At 47.2% G+C, this 14,983-nt stretch overlaps 2 protein-coding genes across 3 annotated transcripts in view; one reads left to right on the forward strand and one right to left on the reverse strand.

The window, feature by feature from the left end:
* Positions 1-65: 65 nt before the first annotated feature.
* On the reverse strand, positions 66-5,854 carry LOC137787903 (semaphorin-4E-like). Of its 2 annotated transcripts, XM_068580668.1 has the most exons (16): positions 5,499-5,854; positions 5,174-5,270; positions 4,770-4,915; positions 4,456-4,518; positions 4,272-4,367; positions 3,777-3,876; positions 3,551-3,661; positions 3,314-3,459; positions 3,051-3,226; positions 2,813-2,969; positions 2,476-2,698; positions 2,251-2,369; positions 1,968-2,134; positions 1,827-1,876; positions 540-910; positions 66-383 (listed from the first exon to the last, which is right to left on the reverse strand). In XM_068580668.1, exons 2-16 carry the CDS (start codon positions 5,265-5,267, stop codon positions 330-332), a joined length of 2,073 nt encoding a protein of 690 aa, XP_068436769.1. In that variant the 5' UTR covers positions 5,268-5,270; positions 5,499-5,854; the 3' UTR covers positions 66-329. The 2 variants fall into 2 exon arrangements, with proteins under 2 accessions (XP_068436769.1, XP_068436768.1); XM_068580667.1 differs by having other exon boundaries at positions 66-910.
* An 838-nt stretch (positions 5,855-6,692) lies between these two features.
* The window catches only part of LOC137787483 (serine palmitoyltransferase 2-like), a 16,395-nt gene continuing 8,104 nt past the window's right edge, over positions 6,693-14,983 (forward strand). The window contains exons 1-7 of the mRNA XM_068579984.1: positions 6,693-7,058; positions 9,899-10,093; positions 10,663-10,817; positions 11,820-11,968; positions 12,519-12,643; positions 13,255-13,348; positions 14,286-14,391. Coding sequence (XP_068436085.1) covers positions 6,906-7,058; positions 9,899-10,093; positions 10,663-10,817; positions 11,820-11,968; positions 12,519-12,643; positions 13,255-13,348; positions 14,286-14,391 — 977 coding nt within the window. The 5' untranslated portion in view covers positions 6,693-6,905. The remainder of the gene's footprint in view (positions 7,059-9,898; positions 10,094-10,662; positions 10,818-11,819; positions 11,969-12,518; positions 12,644-13,254; positions 13,349-14,285; positions 14,392-14,983) is intronic.

Here is a 14,983-nt window from a genome sequence, read left to right on the forward strand (position 1 = left end):
TTATGATACAGCATTAGGAATATTTAAATATAACTTAACTATAAATCTAGCCTGCAAAAAGCAGATTGTAAAGCATAAGTGTTTTTAATTCATTAGACATGGGCAATTACAACTTGGCAAAATATATATATACATATTATTAGAACATACATGCAACAACAGCAACAAAACAAAGTGTGAAAGGAGGAGATCCCCCCCGCGATCTCAACAACCGCACAGTCGTTTTTCACTGTCTGCCTCCACTCGATCCTCAACTCCTTTTTACCACAGTGCATTCTGGGAGAATGAGAACATATGCAACCCTTCGGGTGTCCACACTCTGCTGGCCTTCACCGCTCGCAGTGAGCCAGTGCTTCATCTGCGCGGCGGCCCGCCGCCTGGTCCTGGCAATACGGGAACATCACAATGATCACTTGGTTGTTGTTGTTGTGTACGTTGTTGTGTACGTTGTTGTGTACGTTGTTGTGTACGCTGTTGTGTACGCTGTTGTGTACGTTGTCGTTTACGTTGACGCAATCGATGCAAATTCCCATTTTCACCTTTTGGTGTCTGGCCACGAGGGCACCGCAGATGAAGGAGATCAGCAAGCAGGCGAAAACAGCCAGGACGATCACGGCCGCCCTCATTGTCCCCATGAGACTGTCGGTGTCCTGGACCTGGACGGCGTACTGCACCACAGTCCTCCGGTGCACTTTACCCTTCACCGTTTCCACCGTCTCACAGGTGTAGACGCCAGAATCCGAAGAGGAGGGTCTGACCACGAGACCCTGGCTGAGCACAGTGTGTCGGGGGCCGGGGAGGAGGACGCTGTCGGAGAGGCGCCAGCTCACTGGGAGGTTTGTCTCGGGGGAACATGGGAGGAACTGCGCCGTATGCGCGAAGAGGTAGACGATGCCGGGTTTCGTTTCCACTGGGGAAGAAATCGAGGACAATAAGTGCATTCAAGTACGAACTCAGAGCAACAAGAATCAGGAAAGTACAATTTCTTCAATAAAGTCAAACTACAAAGTGCTATCAGTAAGAGCCACCCAAGTGTTGCCAAAGTGCTACTGCTGTTTTTATTCAAGGTGTCGTCGAAAAAGATCAGTTTTTGGTTTGCGACGGAAGATGTAGACACTTTCTGCTGTCCTGATGTCAATACGGAGCTTATTCCACCGCCGAGGAGCCAGGACAGCAAACCGTCGTGACTTTGTTGAGTGTTTAGTTCGCAGTGACGGAGCTACAAGCTGATTGGCTGAAGCTGAGCGGAGTGAGCCAGCTGGTGTGTACGGCTTATTACATTCTCAGCAAATTAAGGGCCCCCGATCACGCCCGGACGCGTCGCATCAGGCCTGGCAAAGCGTGATCGCCTGGCAAAGCGTGTCAGGCAAAACAGCTGATCAAATGAAAGCAACATTTGGTGAATGGATGCATGGAGCAGTTGCTGTTGCTCTGCAGTCGATTGAGGAGGAAACGATCTCCATTGTAATGCAATGAGTCCATTGTGATTAAAAACTAATATCAACCTTTCGAGTACCACAGTGACCGACATCAAAACAGGAAGGCGGTGGTAAAGTAGTAAAGGCTGCCTCCTGCTTGACTTAATGGCTTCCTGGGTCAACTGTGATGAGCGGCGCCGCGCCCAGCCTGGTGCCGAAAAGCTGAGGGCATTTTAACTTTTGGGCGCATCTACAACCGTCTGACAAAACGCGGCGCAGGAGAGGATCGCACACTATCGCGTTTCTGGCGACGCTTCTCCGCGTGACTGTAGCCAAACAAATAGTTTTCAAATCCAGATTTCACACGCATCACGCGTCCTGTATGAGCACATGAACGTCTTCACTTACGCTCAGGGATCGGGCACATCAAGATGTCTCCATCAGTCAAACTCTGAATCCTGCACAAGGCAAAACAGCTCTTTCAGAATGAAGCTCACGACATATAATTAATCATAAAAAAAAATAAAGATCTGAAGACATTTGACTTACACAGAGCCAACTAGTGCGCCGACAACAGAAACACACTGGCCTATGATTTTGTCCCAGCCACAGTACGGGTCCCTGGCAAGAAGGCAGTCATCGCACAACGTGTAGCGGCTGCAGTCCCTGACGTTCACCTGGACCGCGACGTCGTCGGCGCCGCTGTACAGCTGACCCTACAGAGACCGGGTTCACAGCGGAGCGTTGAGCTGCCTCCTCTACACCTTCACGATCGTAACTCTCTGTGAAGACCAAGCGAGAAATGAAACCCTCTAGGTGTTTCCAGCCCTACTGTCATGGAGGAGAGCTGGAGGAAGTTGATTGGCCGAGGAGTTTCAAACAGCTGCAGCTCCTCGATGACGCGGCCGTCCTCGCCGTCGAACCTCACTGCCTTCTGCAGCCAGCCGGAGTCTGTGGTGATGGGAGGGTGATGAGGGGGGCGGGAGGGGATATAATTATTCCAAGCTCAGAGTTCACCTGTGTGTGTGTGTTATTGGGGTAAATCCTCATTGCGTACCCGTGCCAATCAGCATAACGTGACGCTGCCGTCCATCCGCCGACGTGACTCGGTCCACGACGATTTTGGAGAACCGCATCCCCGTGCGGACCAGCAGCGGCTTGCCGGCCGCCGGCGCGACCGCCCCCTTCACCAGAGGGTGGTCCTTCATGAACACCAGGGTCTTGTCCGAGAGGTGGAGGGACGACGTCACACCTTTGGCACGCAGTTCATCGTTGATGCACTGTGAGAACACGACAGAAGGCCATTTGAGAGGCGGATGAGCGTGACCATCGAAAACAATCTGAATCAACATAACGAGACCTTAACTTGCTCTTCAAAGAGGCTTGATACTTGCCGAAGCAGGGTGAGGGGACGGCTCCTCTCCTGTGTATGTGTCCCAGCTCCCCGTGTCCCTCTCAGTTAAAAACGTCCCGCCGAGCACCTGCCTGATGTCGGACAGCTTGTACGCGCAGACAGCCGACTTGCTGCAAGCGTCCGAGGACTCCCTGTGACTGAATCAGAAAAAAAGACGTGCGATGCGGCGATATCCATCCAAAGCCACGCCCTCCGTGCCGTGGACACGTGCGACTCACGAGTTGGCGGTGAACGTGGCGTAGAAGACGCTGTCCCTCCAGTCGTTTTGGTCTCGGAGAAAGAACGCGTCCTGGACGAGGGACGGCGAGCCGACGTCGCTGAACGGGCATACCAAACGGGCCTTCAGGAAAGACGTCCACCTTCTCTGCAGGGTCCTTTCGCCCCCCAGGTCACTCTGAGGACGACACGCACGTCGGTCAGCTCACTTCACGCGCGTTTACGGCGGGCGCGGCCGTTTTGGAAGCTAATTTCGAAGGCCCACCTTACACACCCTGGCGATCCTCGACACCCGGACGCTGTCGCTGTATTCCTCCACGGCGCTCTCGGTGAAGAACAAGAAGACGGCGTCCTCGTCTTCAACCCTTGTTTTGTTCGCTTCAACGAGGCTTATGGAAATCATGGTGGGCTCTGAAAGCAAAACCGGTCAATGCGTCTTCGCCAAACAGTTCATTGCACCTCGCGTTGGGTGGTTTTGTCGCACCACGTCAGAGCAGCTTACCGTTTAACCAGGAGCGCCTCACTTCGGTGCTGATGGGGTTCAGTCCGTATCTCTGGAACGCCATCTCTGTGCCCAGAAAGTTGGAGGAAGCGGCCGAGTACAGCGTATTTCCTGCCAAGTGGAAAGGAAGAGCCGGCGCTACGTTGTTATTGTCCACAAGTGAAAAGCTGCCTGGACAAAACGGGGAATGAAGTGCCGAGAAACTCGTAGACGGTTGCGTGCTCACCATTCATAAGGGAGGTGAAGCGTTGGTAGGGGTCGAAAGGAACTTTGCCCTTGCCCGCCTGCTTGCTTCCCTGCAGGGAGATTTTCCCATTTATGAAAGTCTGTTGAATGAGGCAATAATGGGGGTGTCAAATTAATCTGTCAGGTGTGTGCTAGCTTAGCATGGCAGCATGAGGTAGCAGGTTCTTTTGGACAGAGCCATGCTCGGCGCTTCCTACACCTTGGTTGGAGTCTTTGTGCTAAGCTAAGCTACAGCACCGCGTTGGCTCTCGCTACATGTTCAACCGACAGACATGAGAGTGGTGTCACGTTTTCCATCGAACTCTCAGAAAGAGATCCAACGAGCGAACCTCACGAAACTGTTCCCCTCCCGTTTCTCCCATGCTACACACCGTGTCACCATGACTTCCCGCTGCAAGAAACGCGGCGCTCACAACGCGGCGCGGCTCCCGTCACAAGTACACGCCGCAGTATCTGGAACCTCTGGGAGACTCACCATGTAGTCACACCCCGGGTTGAAAGCGTTGGTCCCACACACCAGCATTGTGCCGTTCTCCGTCGTGTGGAGGCTGCGGATGAAGTTATCACACTCCTGTCGGGAGAACAAATGGGGTTTATATGAATTTAAAAAAAAAAAAGATATGCTGTGTTTGGTTAAAGAAGAAAAATGCTTACTTTACCTTCATGCCCTTGCCCTTCATTTGACAGAGGGATTTGTCTTCTGGACTGACCGTCCATTCGGCCTTGAAGAAAAGACATTTAGCAATGAACCAGAAACTCTTGTGTGGAGGTAGAGATATAAAGGAGACGCGTGCTATTAGAAAGTAGTTCTGTACTTATATTACATGTCTTTTTTTAAAGCTTGCTTTACTGGAACGTCTTTCTTCGTACGTGCTCGACTATCGAGAACTGATTGCAGCACACTCATCACAAGTCGTGACCGTGACTGAGCGACAGCAGCGAAGGCCCGGGCGGCCTAAACCACAGTGTTTACCTCGCCGGTCTTTTTGGCGATGTCGTCCAAGCTGAGCGTGAGCACTTTCCCTCGGGCACCGACGACGAGCTGGCGGACGTCGTCTCTTATCGCCAGAGAGCTCAGGCTGTCAAAGCCGGACTCACTGAACTGTTTCAGGTCCAAGTCTGAAGCGGACCAAAGGTCAAGGAGCAAATCCACTTTTATCACAGATCAGTTGTTAAATGTGTTTTGTTCGTACTGCATCTTTTGTTTTCGTGAGTATGCGTTGCTGCAGCTGCATGCTGGGATTTGTGCTACCCCTCATATAGAAATGTTCTCCCTGTGTAAATTCATAAAGCGTGATAAGTATTGCGCACACGTGTATTTAGTGTCATTCCCCCTCAAAGTGCCATCTCTTAAGAGTAGCCTGTTAGGTGCTTTACCTTGGAAGGAAACGCTCCTGCGGGGTGTGCTTACTGCGAGGCCTCCGCTCATGATGAGAAGGAAATAGCTGAGCACCGCAGGAGCTCTCATCATGTCCTACAACTCGGCAGGAACACAACAGTTTAGAGGAACATGTTTTTCCTCAAAGTTGGCAGAATTTGGGTCAAATATTCACCATCATGCATGCTGTTCACAGAAGACAACAGCAATCATTTATCCTTGCATTGACTATGCTGTCTTACTTCCTCAATCCAATTTACAATGCTCAATTAGCATGACTCTAACAGGAATGTAATGCGTTTGTTTTTCTACTGTATTACTTACCTGTTAGTGGTCTCGTTTTCTGGGAGGAAACACGTGACTGCTTCGCCGTACTTGTTGTTTAGATGTCAGTGTTTTCGTGCTCTCCTGACTTGAGATGCGGATCTCCAGCCGTATCCACAGTGACGGTTCTGGACCGCGCACCGAACCGTCTCGGACCAAGCCTTATGATTAAGCGGTTTTCGACAGTGAAACATCACAATAAACACGTTACAACCAAAGACTACACAAGCGATTAATCCCACAGTTTGTGCCGCGCAGAGGTGCTGAAGTTTTGAGAGTAAATGTGCACATGTTTGTGGGGCAGTACAGCCTCGAACCGCTGGAGGGAGCCAAACGGCCACGGCTGCAACGTAAAGTCATGACACTGTTACCAAAGTTTATTGAAGTTAAATTGAACGTGCATTACCGTAATGCACGTTCACTTGACGTAAAGTGTGCCGCCTGGCAACGACGACGTGAGTCTGGAACGATTATCAGAAACGAGCTACGTTTTCCTCATATATGCTTACTGTTTCTCGCCTATGACAGTACAAAAAAATTGAAGTGCGTTATTACTAGAATATAAATAATTCAATAAATCGTTGCTAATTAATTTATTAACATATTAGCTTCCTGTAATTTAAGAACCACACTAACATAGTGTCTGATACACCATAGGACCTATGTTACTCTTATATTTTTGCTTTCAATTTCTCCTTCGTCCTTGGCAACCTGACCTTTAATGTTACTTGAAAAATCTAGGTGTTTGTCTTAGTTCCAACAACAAAGATCTAAATATTGGTAGATTTAAATATGTTCATGTAAGCATGGATGGTCTTGTTCAATTATGTGTTGAAGGACGGAGCAAGCGTTTAAATACCAGTTGCATTGCAGACGTTACGCATCTAAAAGAATGTTCTTTCTGAGAAAGTATGGAAACATGAAGCTTTCTCACATAAACATAATTCACAAACATCTTCACAGTATGCGATGCCCTCTAATATTTAATTATTTCCTTCTCGTTAAGCTTTAAAAAAAAAAGAAGTGATGGAGAGCATTGTGCTGTATATTTCTTTCCAGCTCATTTTATACATTAAAAAACAATTAAAGTGTGAATCAAGTTCATGTTCCTTAAGCCACGCCCCCGTATTGTGAAACGCGTGGCCCCGCCCCCTCTAATATTATTATGGGCGTGGAATTTCCGGTATTTTTGGCGTCAGGATTTTTAGGTTTCACAGTGTGCGCGTGTGTCATTGGTGTACGTGCGTGTATGTGTGTGCGAGTGCGTGTGTGTTGCGTGAGTGAGAGAGGTCGCCGTGTGGTCGTACGCGTTCACAGCCCGGACGCTGTCACCGCCTTGCACCGCAGGCAGGCGCCGCGCTCCTACATGCGAGTTCACCGCCGCGGCTCCATAATCGTTGGCCAGCAATGACCGAGAGCCCCGCGACCAAGCCGGCCGACGGGGATGCGTGTCCGCGGGTGAAGAACGGACTGAAGCCCGAGAGGAACGGCTTGGTGAAGAGCCTCCGCCGCTGCCATGAGCGGCAGCCCAAGCGCCACTGCCACCCCGAGGAGGAGGAGGTGAGGCCCGGGGATGGGGACGGGGATGGGGACTCGGAGGCTGATGTAGCCCGGGGACGCGTCCGCTATGTGGACCCGGAAACACGTCCCTGTCACCTTCATCGACTCGTGCTTTAACAGGACACGACTCGATAAAACAGCCCCGCTGCTCATTAGCTGACAGTGTGTTGCCTTCGAGCAACGGTTCTCTGTCTCCCTTTTAGAGTTTTGAGTACAAGCGCCTGAATTCCAGACAAAAAACTATAGTTTAAAGGAGTTTCGCACGATGTTAACATAATACGCTCTCTCAAAACACGAAGCAAACGCTTTCCACGAGCCATAACGATACCCTGTTTGCTTCGGCGCCATCATACTGGCACTAAGCAACGTTTGAATGTATTAAAATCTTGACTTTATGAATGGGCTTATGATGCTCCCCACCGGTCCCGCTATTTATTTTGTACAGGCGCGTGTGACAGCTCCACAATGTTGACCGAAATCTGTCTCTGGGAAGTGATTAATATGCATGCCGAATTTAAGAAGAGCAATATATGTAACCCCACTTTGTGTCTTTTGGTTAGGCTTGACGAACTGGAGTTGGTGTAGCCCCTAGCAATTTCAACAACAACAAAAAAAAAAAATACTAATCACACAGTATCCCATGATGCTGCTGTTGCACCAGAGCCAGTCAAACTACTTGGAGAAGTTTACATTTCCTCCCATTAGTTGACATTGTGTTATGCTTGGAAGGAGTGCTGTGTGTGTTTGGGTGTGTAGTGGAAATAATTATAGTATACGGGCTTCTCCTCTCAACCTCAAAGTGAACTATAAACATTTCTCAATTTGTTTCTGCATTGGCTGCGATTTTCTGGTAAATCTTTGTCTGTTAACGAGTATGGCGGGTGTGTAACGATCAGGGATTACAGGGGAGACACTGAACTGGTTAGCGACTGTTCAGTTGAAGCTTTCCATTGAGACAGCATGCATGCTGGGGAAACTACCTTTTTCCAAAAGAGGATAAGGAAAGTTCACCCCCCCCCCCCTCTTCTCACCCTATTCAGTGCACCGTCTCTAACCATCCCAATTAACGTGTCCCCTCAGACGGTGTGGTGTTGAGATGCTGTCGATGCACACGAGCACTGAAACATGCAGTTTTGCATCAGACTGGTTGTGAGGCTAAATACACAGCGGGACACTTTGGTTTTAAGCTCTCTCCTAAGATTTGACCTGAGGAATACAGGCGACATCAGGGAGATGTCGTCAACTGGCATCTTCCAAACCAGATCCAGTTTGATTCCCCGCCCTCCCCCTCCTCCACCAAGAAAAACTGGGCCTTCAGCCTGGTGACTGGACCTCAGCTGATTACGGTTTAGTGCAGATGTCAGCGTTTGCTGCTGGTGTTTAGGTATTTGAAAAAAAAGGCATGACCGGTCACATGCAGCGCCTAATAGCCGTGAGCACACAGAGACAGCGCGCATGATGAGGGAATTATATAACGCTTGTGAGCTTATGTCCGTTTGGACAGAGGAAAAGAGAGAGAGGTTGACTTGTCTTTATGACGAATCATCATGACCATGTTATGGTCATGACCGCGTTGCCGGCCACTCGGCACATATACAATCGGCTCTTCCCTTATTTGGCAGTCAAATACTCCCTCCCTGGCATTTGTTGTACACTGTTTTCTTTCCTGTATGGTCGGTGTTCAGCTGCACCAGAGCTAATGCCTTCTTATCTTCCCCCTACTTACACTTTGCCTGCACATAAGGCATCTTTTTATAAAATAAGACACAGAAATATCAGCCTTGTTTTTTTGGTCCCCACTAGAACAAAAGGACAGGGTGTGACAGGAAGACAGGATCTACATTTATATAAAGTATTCAAAACGTGAAACTGTATTCAGCTTAGGTGTAAGTCGCTGTGTTTGCATAGGGAGATAAGTTGTACCTTTTTACAGGCTAGGCTTGTGTACATGGAGACAATGTTGACTCTTTTTTCAACTTTGTAATTAAAAAAAAAAATATATATATATATATATATATATATATATATATATATATATATATATATATATATATATATATATATATATATATATATATATCTCCACACTACCGTTTAAAAGTTTGGGGTCACCCAGACAGACAAATTTTCAGTTTCCTCGCAAGTTCTCACATGGAATAGTCTTCATTTCTAAGAACAATAACAGACTGGTGAGGTTCACATGAAACTTCTCTTTTTCTGGCCATTTTGAGAGTATAACCCAGTCAAACCCACAAATGTGATGCTCCAGATACTCGACTAGCTCAAAAGAAGGCCAGTATAGCTTCTCTCACCAGCAGAACTGTTTTCAGCTGCTAACATCATTGCACGAGGGTTTTTATGGGTTTTCTAATCATCCATTAGTCTTCTAAGGCAATTAGCAAATACAATGTACCATTAAAACACTGGAGTGATAGCCTCTATACGCCTATGTAGATATTTCATTAAAAACCAGACAATTCCACCGAAAATAGTCATTTACCACATTAACAGTGTATAGAGTGTATTTCTGATTAATTTAATGCTATCTTCATTGAAGGAAACAGTGCTTTTCTTTGAAAAATAAGGACATTTTTATGTGACCCCAAACTTTTGAACGGTACAGTACATCAGGGATTACACTAAAATTGGCATGTTCTTAACATTACGTAGCCACAGCGGACGCTTTAACTCATGAAGCCCACAAAAAACACTAATATGCACTGAAAGATACTATTACTTTTGAGAACATTTGACGGACGCTCCTATGTGCCAAAAGTCATCTTTACGTCACAAATCCCAGGCACTTCAATTTGAATTTTTGGCTCCCCCATGTCGCCCAGGTCCATGCGGCGTCGCACCATGGCGGCCTGTACAGCCGGCCCTTCCTGGAGTCGTTCGAGGAGACGCCCATGCTGGTGGCGGTGCTCACCTACATGGGCTACGGCATCCTCACCGTCTTCGGGTACCTGCGCGACTTCCTCCGCCACTGGAAGATCGAGCGGTGCCACATCGCCAGGGAGAAGGAGGAGCAGAAGGTGAGGGGGAGAGGGAGGGAATTGCCCTTTTTGTCGTTTTGTTTTTTCTTCCCGATTTGCATCGGCAGATGCACACGCAGTCGGCTCACTTTGCCCCCGACACGACCTACAGGAAAAGAAGGCCAGACTGAACCGACTTCACCCCTCGGATCATTCGATGAAATGTTCAACTTCTCTTTAACTTCTCTTGACAATTCTGCGGAAAAAGAATGTGCACATTGCAATGTTTTTGTCACATTTTCTTTTTTTCCTGAAACGTGTCCTTGACCGGCGTTATGTAACCTTTTGATAATGAGGCCCATTGTTAAGTGTTTTGATTACGTCGAGGAAAGGAAGCGGGAGAGATAAACGCAGGGAAGTTGTGAAATGGGCCCCGCGGGACATGCCCGCATGTTATTCTCCTGAGAACCCAGGGAAATGAATTTGAATGTTGAGGAAAATATTCCTGTATTTCTTTCCTTCCAGCTGCACCTGCCAAAAGTATACATGACCTGTAGTTCTCTGAGGTCACCGGTAGTTTTTATACCCTCCTCGTCATGCTCTCTCTCTCTCTCTTCTTTCACCTGTAGGACTTTGTGCCCCTCTACCAGGACTTTGAGAACTTTTACACCAGAAACCTCTACATGCGTATAAGAGACAACTGGAACCGGCCCATATGCAGCGTCCCGGGGGCCAAAATGGACGTGATGGAGCGAGCGTCCCGCGACTACAACTGGACTTTTGAGTAAGAGAGACATTCATTCAAGGCTGTAATGTATAAGTCAACATGAAGGTATATGCTGACACATGAAGGAGAGCCGGCGGCACTCCTGGGACAATAGGAAGCAGACGTGTGCTGTTTGGTTAAGAGTTAGTTCAGACTGCGCTGCCACCCTCCTGCTCTCCAAATACCAACGGGGCAAGGGACACATTTCACTTTAGAAAATAAGACGTAATGTTACTCGTCTGGAATAACGCCGAGCAGTGCTGTGCACCAGCTAGAAAGTTGCAATGTCATGTTGTTAAGTTTCAGAAAAGAGGAAACTGGTATGAAGCAAAAGTCAAACTTGAGCTTTGAATGTGTTTTTATATATTGGCTTCTGCTGTCACTGTTCTTTTTATCTGTGTTATACCTTTTAACAAATGTAAAAAAAAGCAACTATTTTGTAACCATTTTTATTGATTATTCTGACTTTCACTATCTCAAATGAATTGATTAGAATTTTTTGGGGACTTTTAAAATGTCAAATTCCAAAAAGTCCCAGAGCTGCGGCTGATGTGCATCCTTGAGTAAATTGGGTATTTCAGCTGAGCAACATGTACGCAGGCAGCAGCGTGCAGAGACGAGCTGGTACATTTAAAGTTTTGCTAAATCCAGTTGGAAGTTCGGAAAACACATTTTTTCGTCTCAAAAGAAGCTTTAAATGCGTCCGATTCTACCGTCCAATCGATGCAAAAGAGGCCTCCACAGGAAGTTCCTCGTCAGCTGCAGCCAGCTTGGTCGATTTCAAAACACCTCCTCTTTGCGGCCTTTGTTCTATTTCTCATGTCAAGGAACATGAAGCCAGGGGAGTAAACTGTAGCTCAACTACCAGAGTACCAAATCAGAACACATCTCTTGGAGATTAATATGGCCCAAATCTCCCAAAAATTCTCCCTCGCAGATTGCATTCAAAGTGAAACTTGTGATGCGCGTCGTATTGACATTGTTAACCGATTGTGCCCTCTGTCTCCCCCCCTTATGCAGTTACACGGGCCGGGTGGTGCAGGACGTGATCAACTTGGGCTCCTACAATTACCTGGGCTTCGCGGAGAACACGGGTCCGTGTGCCGCCTCCGCGGCCGAGGTCACGGCGAAGTACGGCGTCGGAGTTGCGAGCACCAGGCAGGAGATTGGTACAGTCACACGCCGAAACACAGACGCGCCGGCGACACTCGCTGTCACTAGAGCTGAGCAGCAGGAATGTGGTGGGGGGCTGTAGGGAGGAGGGGGGAGACAGTAAAGAGAGAATAATGGAGCGGTTTGTTTTGTGGCACAGTGGAAACTAGCACGGTCAATTTTCTGTCTTGGCAAGGTTGTGTGCAAATATCGCAAAGCGTTGTTCAGTATCTGGGCTTCATTTGTCCTGCACTACAGATATTGGGTTTCTTAACAGGTGCACGACAAAAACCCTCGCGGTGCCTCAAGGTGCTTGTTTAAACAAAAGTGTTGAACGTATTAATCCTGGCAGCGTTGCAGTGATGACATCACTCCAGGAAGTCAAGGAATATACCAACCATCTCCTAGCAGAAGATTCCTATTGAATGGGCTGATCTGAGAGGGGTGTTGATCTGCTTGTGTAATCCTCATCAAGAAAGCCAATCAACCAATTTACCAAACAGTCCATGTCAGGCTGACGTAGAGGTTTTGTTTGGTACGGTAACAACCTGTGAATCTCCATCTCAGGCAACCTGGACGGACACGAGGAGATGGAGAAACTGGTGGCTAAGTTCCTGGGTGTGGAGTCGGCCATGGCGTTTGGGATGGGGTTTGCGACCAACTCCATGAACATACCAGCACTGGCCGGCAAGGTAAGTCCATCCAGTGGTGGATGTCTTGTTGAAGCACACTTAATCCTCATTCTTTTAGCTTGCCGTTCGTTTCCTTGTCAGGTTTCCTTTATCCTTTGTCTCGGCTCTTTCCTCTTATTCCTCCCCCTCTTCCTGCTCACTGTCACTCACTCTACCTTCTACGAATATTCGTTTTCTGTATATAATATAATATGTATGGGAGTGTATGCACTCGCTTACATATTTACCTTTTTGATTCAATATTTTTCCTACCGGAGCACATTTGCTGTCGCTTTAACTTTTAACGTTGCGTAACACCACGACACGAAAGCGTCCCATGGCCTTGTGAGTCAGGAGAAAACACTTCCTGTTGGCACGAGCAACTGGTGACTCGACTGCGGTTCAGATTGGGAAATAAATCAATCAATTCCAACCTGTACGGTTTGGTCACACTGCTGCCATTGTTGCTCTGCAGGTAGACACCTCACCACATAGTTGCAACGTCAGGATTAGTTGCTCAATGGCTTTTCTTAAATGGGCCAACAATAAAGCAACACTGTCTGCTGCCTCCGATGGATATTGCACAAATCCGGTGTGTGAGTCGTGTATAAAGGTTGCCTGGTGTCCCGCAGGGCTGCCTGATTCTGAGTGATGAATTGAACCATGCCTCCCTGGTCCTGGGCGCCAGACTCTCGGGGTCCACCATCAGAGTCTTCAAACACAACAGTGAGTCTGTGATCCCAATCAGGTCCTTTTAAGTATGTACATTTTTCTGTCTCCGTTTGTAAATCATCACTTCCTTCTTCAGAAGCCTCTTTAGCTTTCAATATTTTTTTCAGGACATATGTAATTGATTTACCTTATGGCTCTACCTAATAATGTTTTTTCTTTGTTATCCTTCCATATGCATGTGATCACTTGATCTCATCACTTTGCATACACGCGCTACTGGAGAGTTGGCGCCGCATTCCACGGCTCGGGTTACGTCGTGTATCATAAGCTGAGAATTTTGAAATTTTGATGAATAGAATAAATGACGGATGCTTCCGTTTCAGCGCTCTCCTTGTACTGTTCATGCTGGCTCACTGTCACACTTGAATAGAAATAAAGAACAACCTTTGTTAACTTTATTCCTGACACCTGCGCTTTTTCCTGGCAAAACTCAGAATGTCCGAGTCATATCGGCATTCACTTTGTTGTGTCTTCTTTCTGTATCACACAAACACGCTTCTCCCACACGCAAGGGGATAAGAGCTAGCTTGGCTACCAATCTTTCAACATTTGGCAATTAGCTATGAGCTAACTAGCCCAAATATCTCAGCTTGCCACCCAGAACCAGTTGCTTTGTCTATTTTTTACTGTTAAGTCTTGTTAAATGTATCGTATCTTACAAACCAAATGTATTGTTCGATGTAATGTTCGAAAAACAAGAGCAATATCATTGAAGAATTTGACTTTGTTTATTAAGTTTTATTAAACACCCAGTATTCAGTATTGTGGTCCATGCTTTGTTAGGGGCTGGATGTTAACGGTCGAGGCTGGTGGATCATGTTCTTCTCGTGAATCCCGAGCAGACAAACACCTGCGAGTGGTTTCATGCTACCGCTGCTGATACCATAACTTTAATTTTGTGCCATTACTTGTCTCTTGATTTTCCTGTCAGATATGCAGAGCCTTGAGAAACTGCTGAGAGAGGCCATAGTTCACGGGCAGCCCAGGACTCACAGACCATGGAAGAAGATCCTCATTGTGGTGGAGGGCATTTACAGGTGTGATTACATCACAAGAAATATCTTAAATAAAATGATCTTTTCAGGTATTTTACAGTTGCAGTTAACTAGGTTAAAGGCCTCACTGGTCCAAAAGCAGTGAAACACAAAAGGAGTTGCCACCTATTAAAATATTGATTTCCTTCCTGGTTTCAACATGAACAATGCTTACTTTAGTTGCACAAGCAGTAGTTGCATCACATTCTGTGCATCGGTAACGCTTTTCAATCAACAGACTTGGGATTTTTATTTTAAGAACGGGTCAAATGCAATCCAATTATTTACATGCTTACTGACAAATAAGCAAAGCATGTTAATCAGACACTTCACATCTTGCACAAACGCATGCCACCAGAAGCAGCTCCTATCTTTGGTTCCATTGGACTCAGCAGTATCAACACTCCCGGGAACTGGATTGCTGGTTGACGGAGCTGATTCGGTGCTTGGTTAGCTCTTGGTTACTTTAATCCGCCTGACTGGGCGGCTGCAAGAGGTTGCACTGTACAGCGCCACTGTGCAAAGCAAATCTTGCTTTTTCCCTGTGACATTACGACAGTATTCCCGCGAGTTTGGACATGTGAACTGAATATTT

The sequence above is a fragment of the Clinocottus analis genome, unplaced genomic scaffold (assembly GCF_023055335.1).
Source record: "Clinocottus analis isolate CAN_PGR_092001 unplaced genomic scaffold, fCliAna1.0.p SCAF_17, whole genome shotgun sequence".
Taxonomy (NCBI): Eukaryota; Metazoa; Chordata; class Actinopteri; order Perciformes; family Cottidae; genus Clinocottus; species Clinocottus analis.

What these genes read in the sequence shown, in the direction of transcription:
- LOC137787903 (XM_068580667.1), bottom strand. Translation starts at nt 5,267, where the DNA reads ATGATGAGAGCTCCTGCGGTGCTCAGCTATTTCCTTCTCATCATGAGC. An exon ending in TGAAGGGCAAGGGCATGAAG is followed by an intron (nt 4,368 to 4,455) that starts GTAAAGTAAGCA and finishes TTCTCCCGACAG; the next exon opens with GAGTGTGATAACTTCATCCG. An exon ending in GAGGCGCTCCTGGTTAAACG is followed by an intron (nt 3,460 to 3,550) that starts GTAAGCTGCTCT and finishes TTTTGCTTTCAG; the next exon opens with AGCCCACCATGATTTCCATA.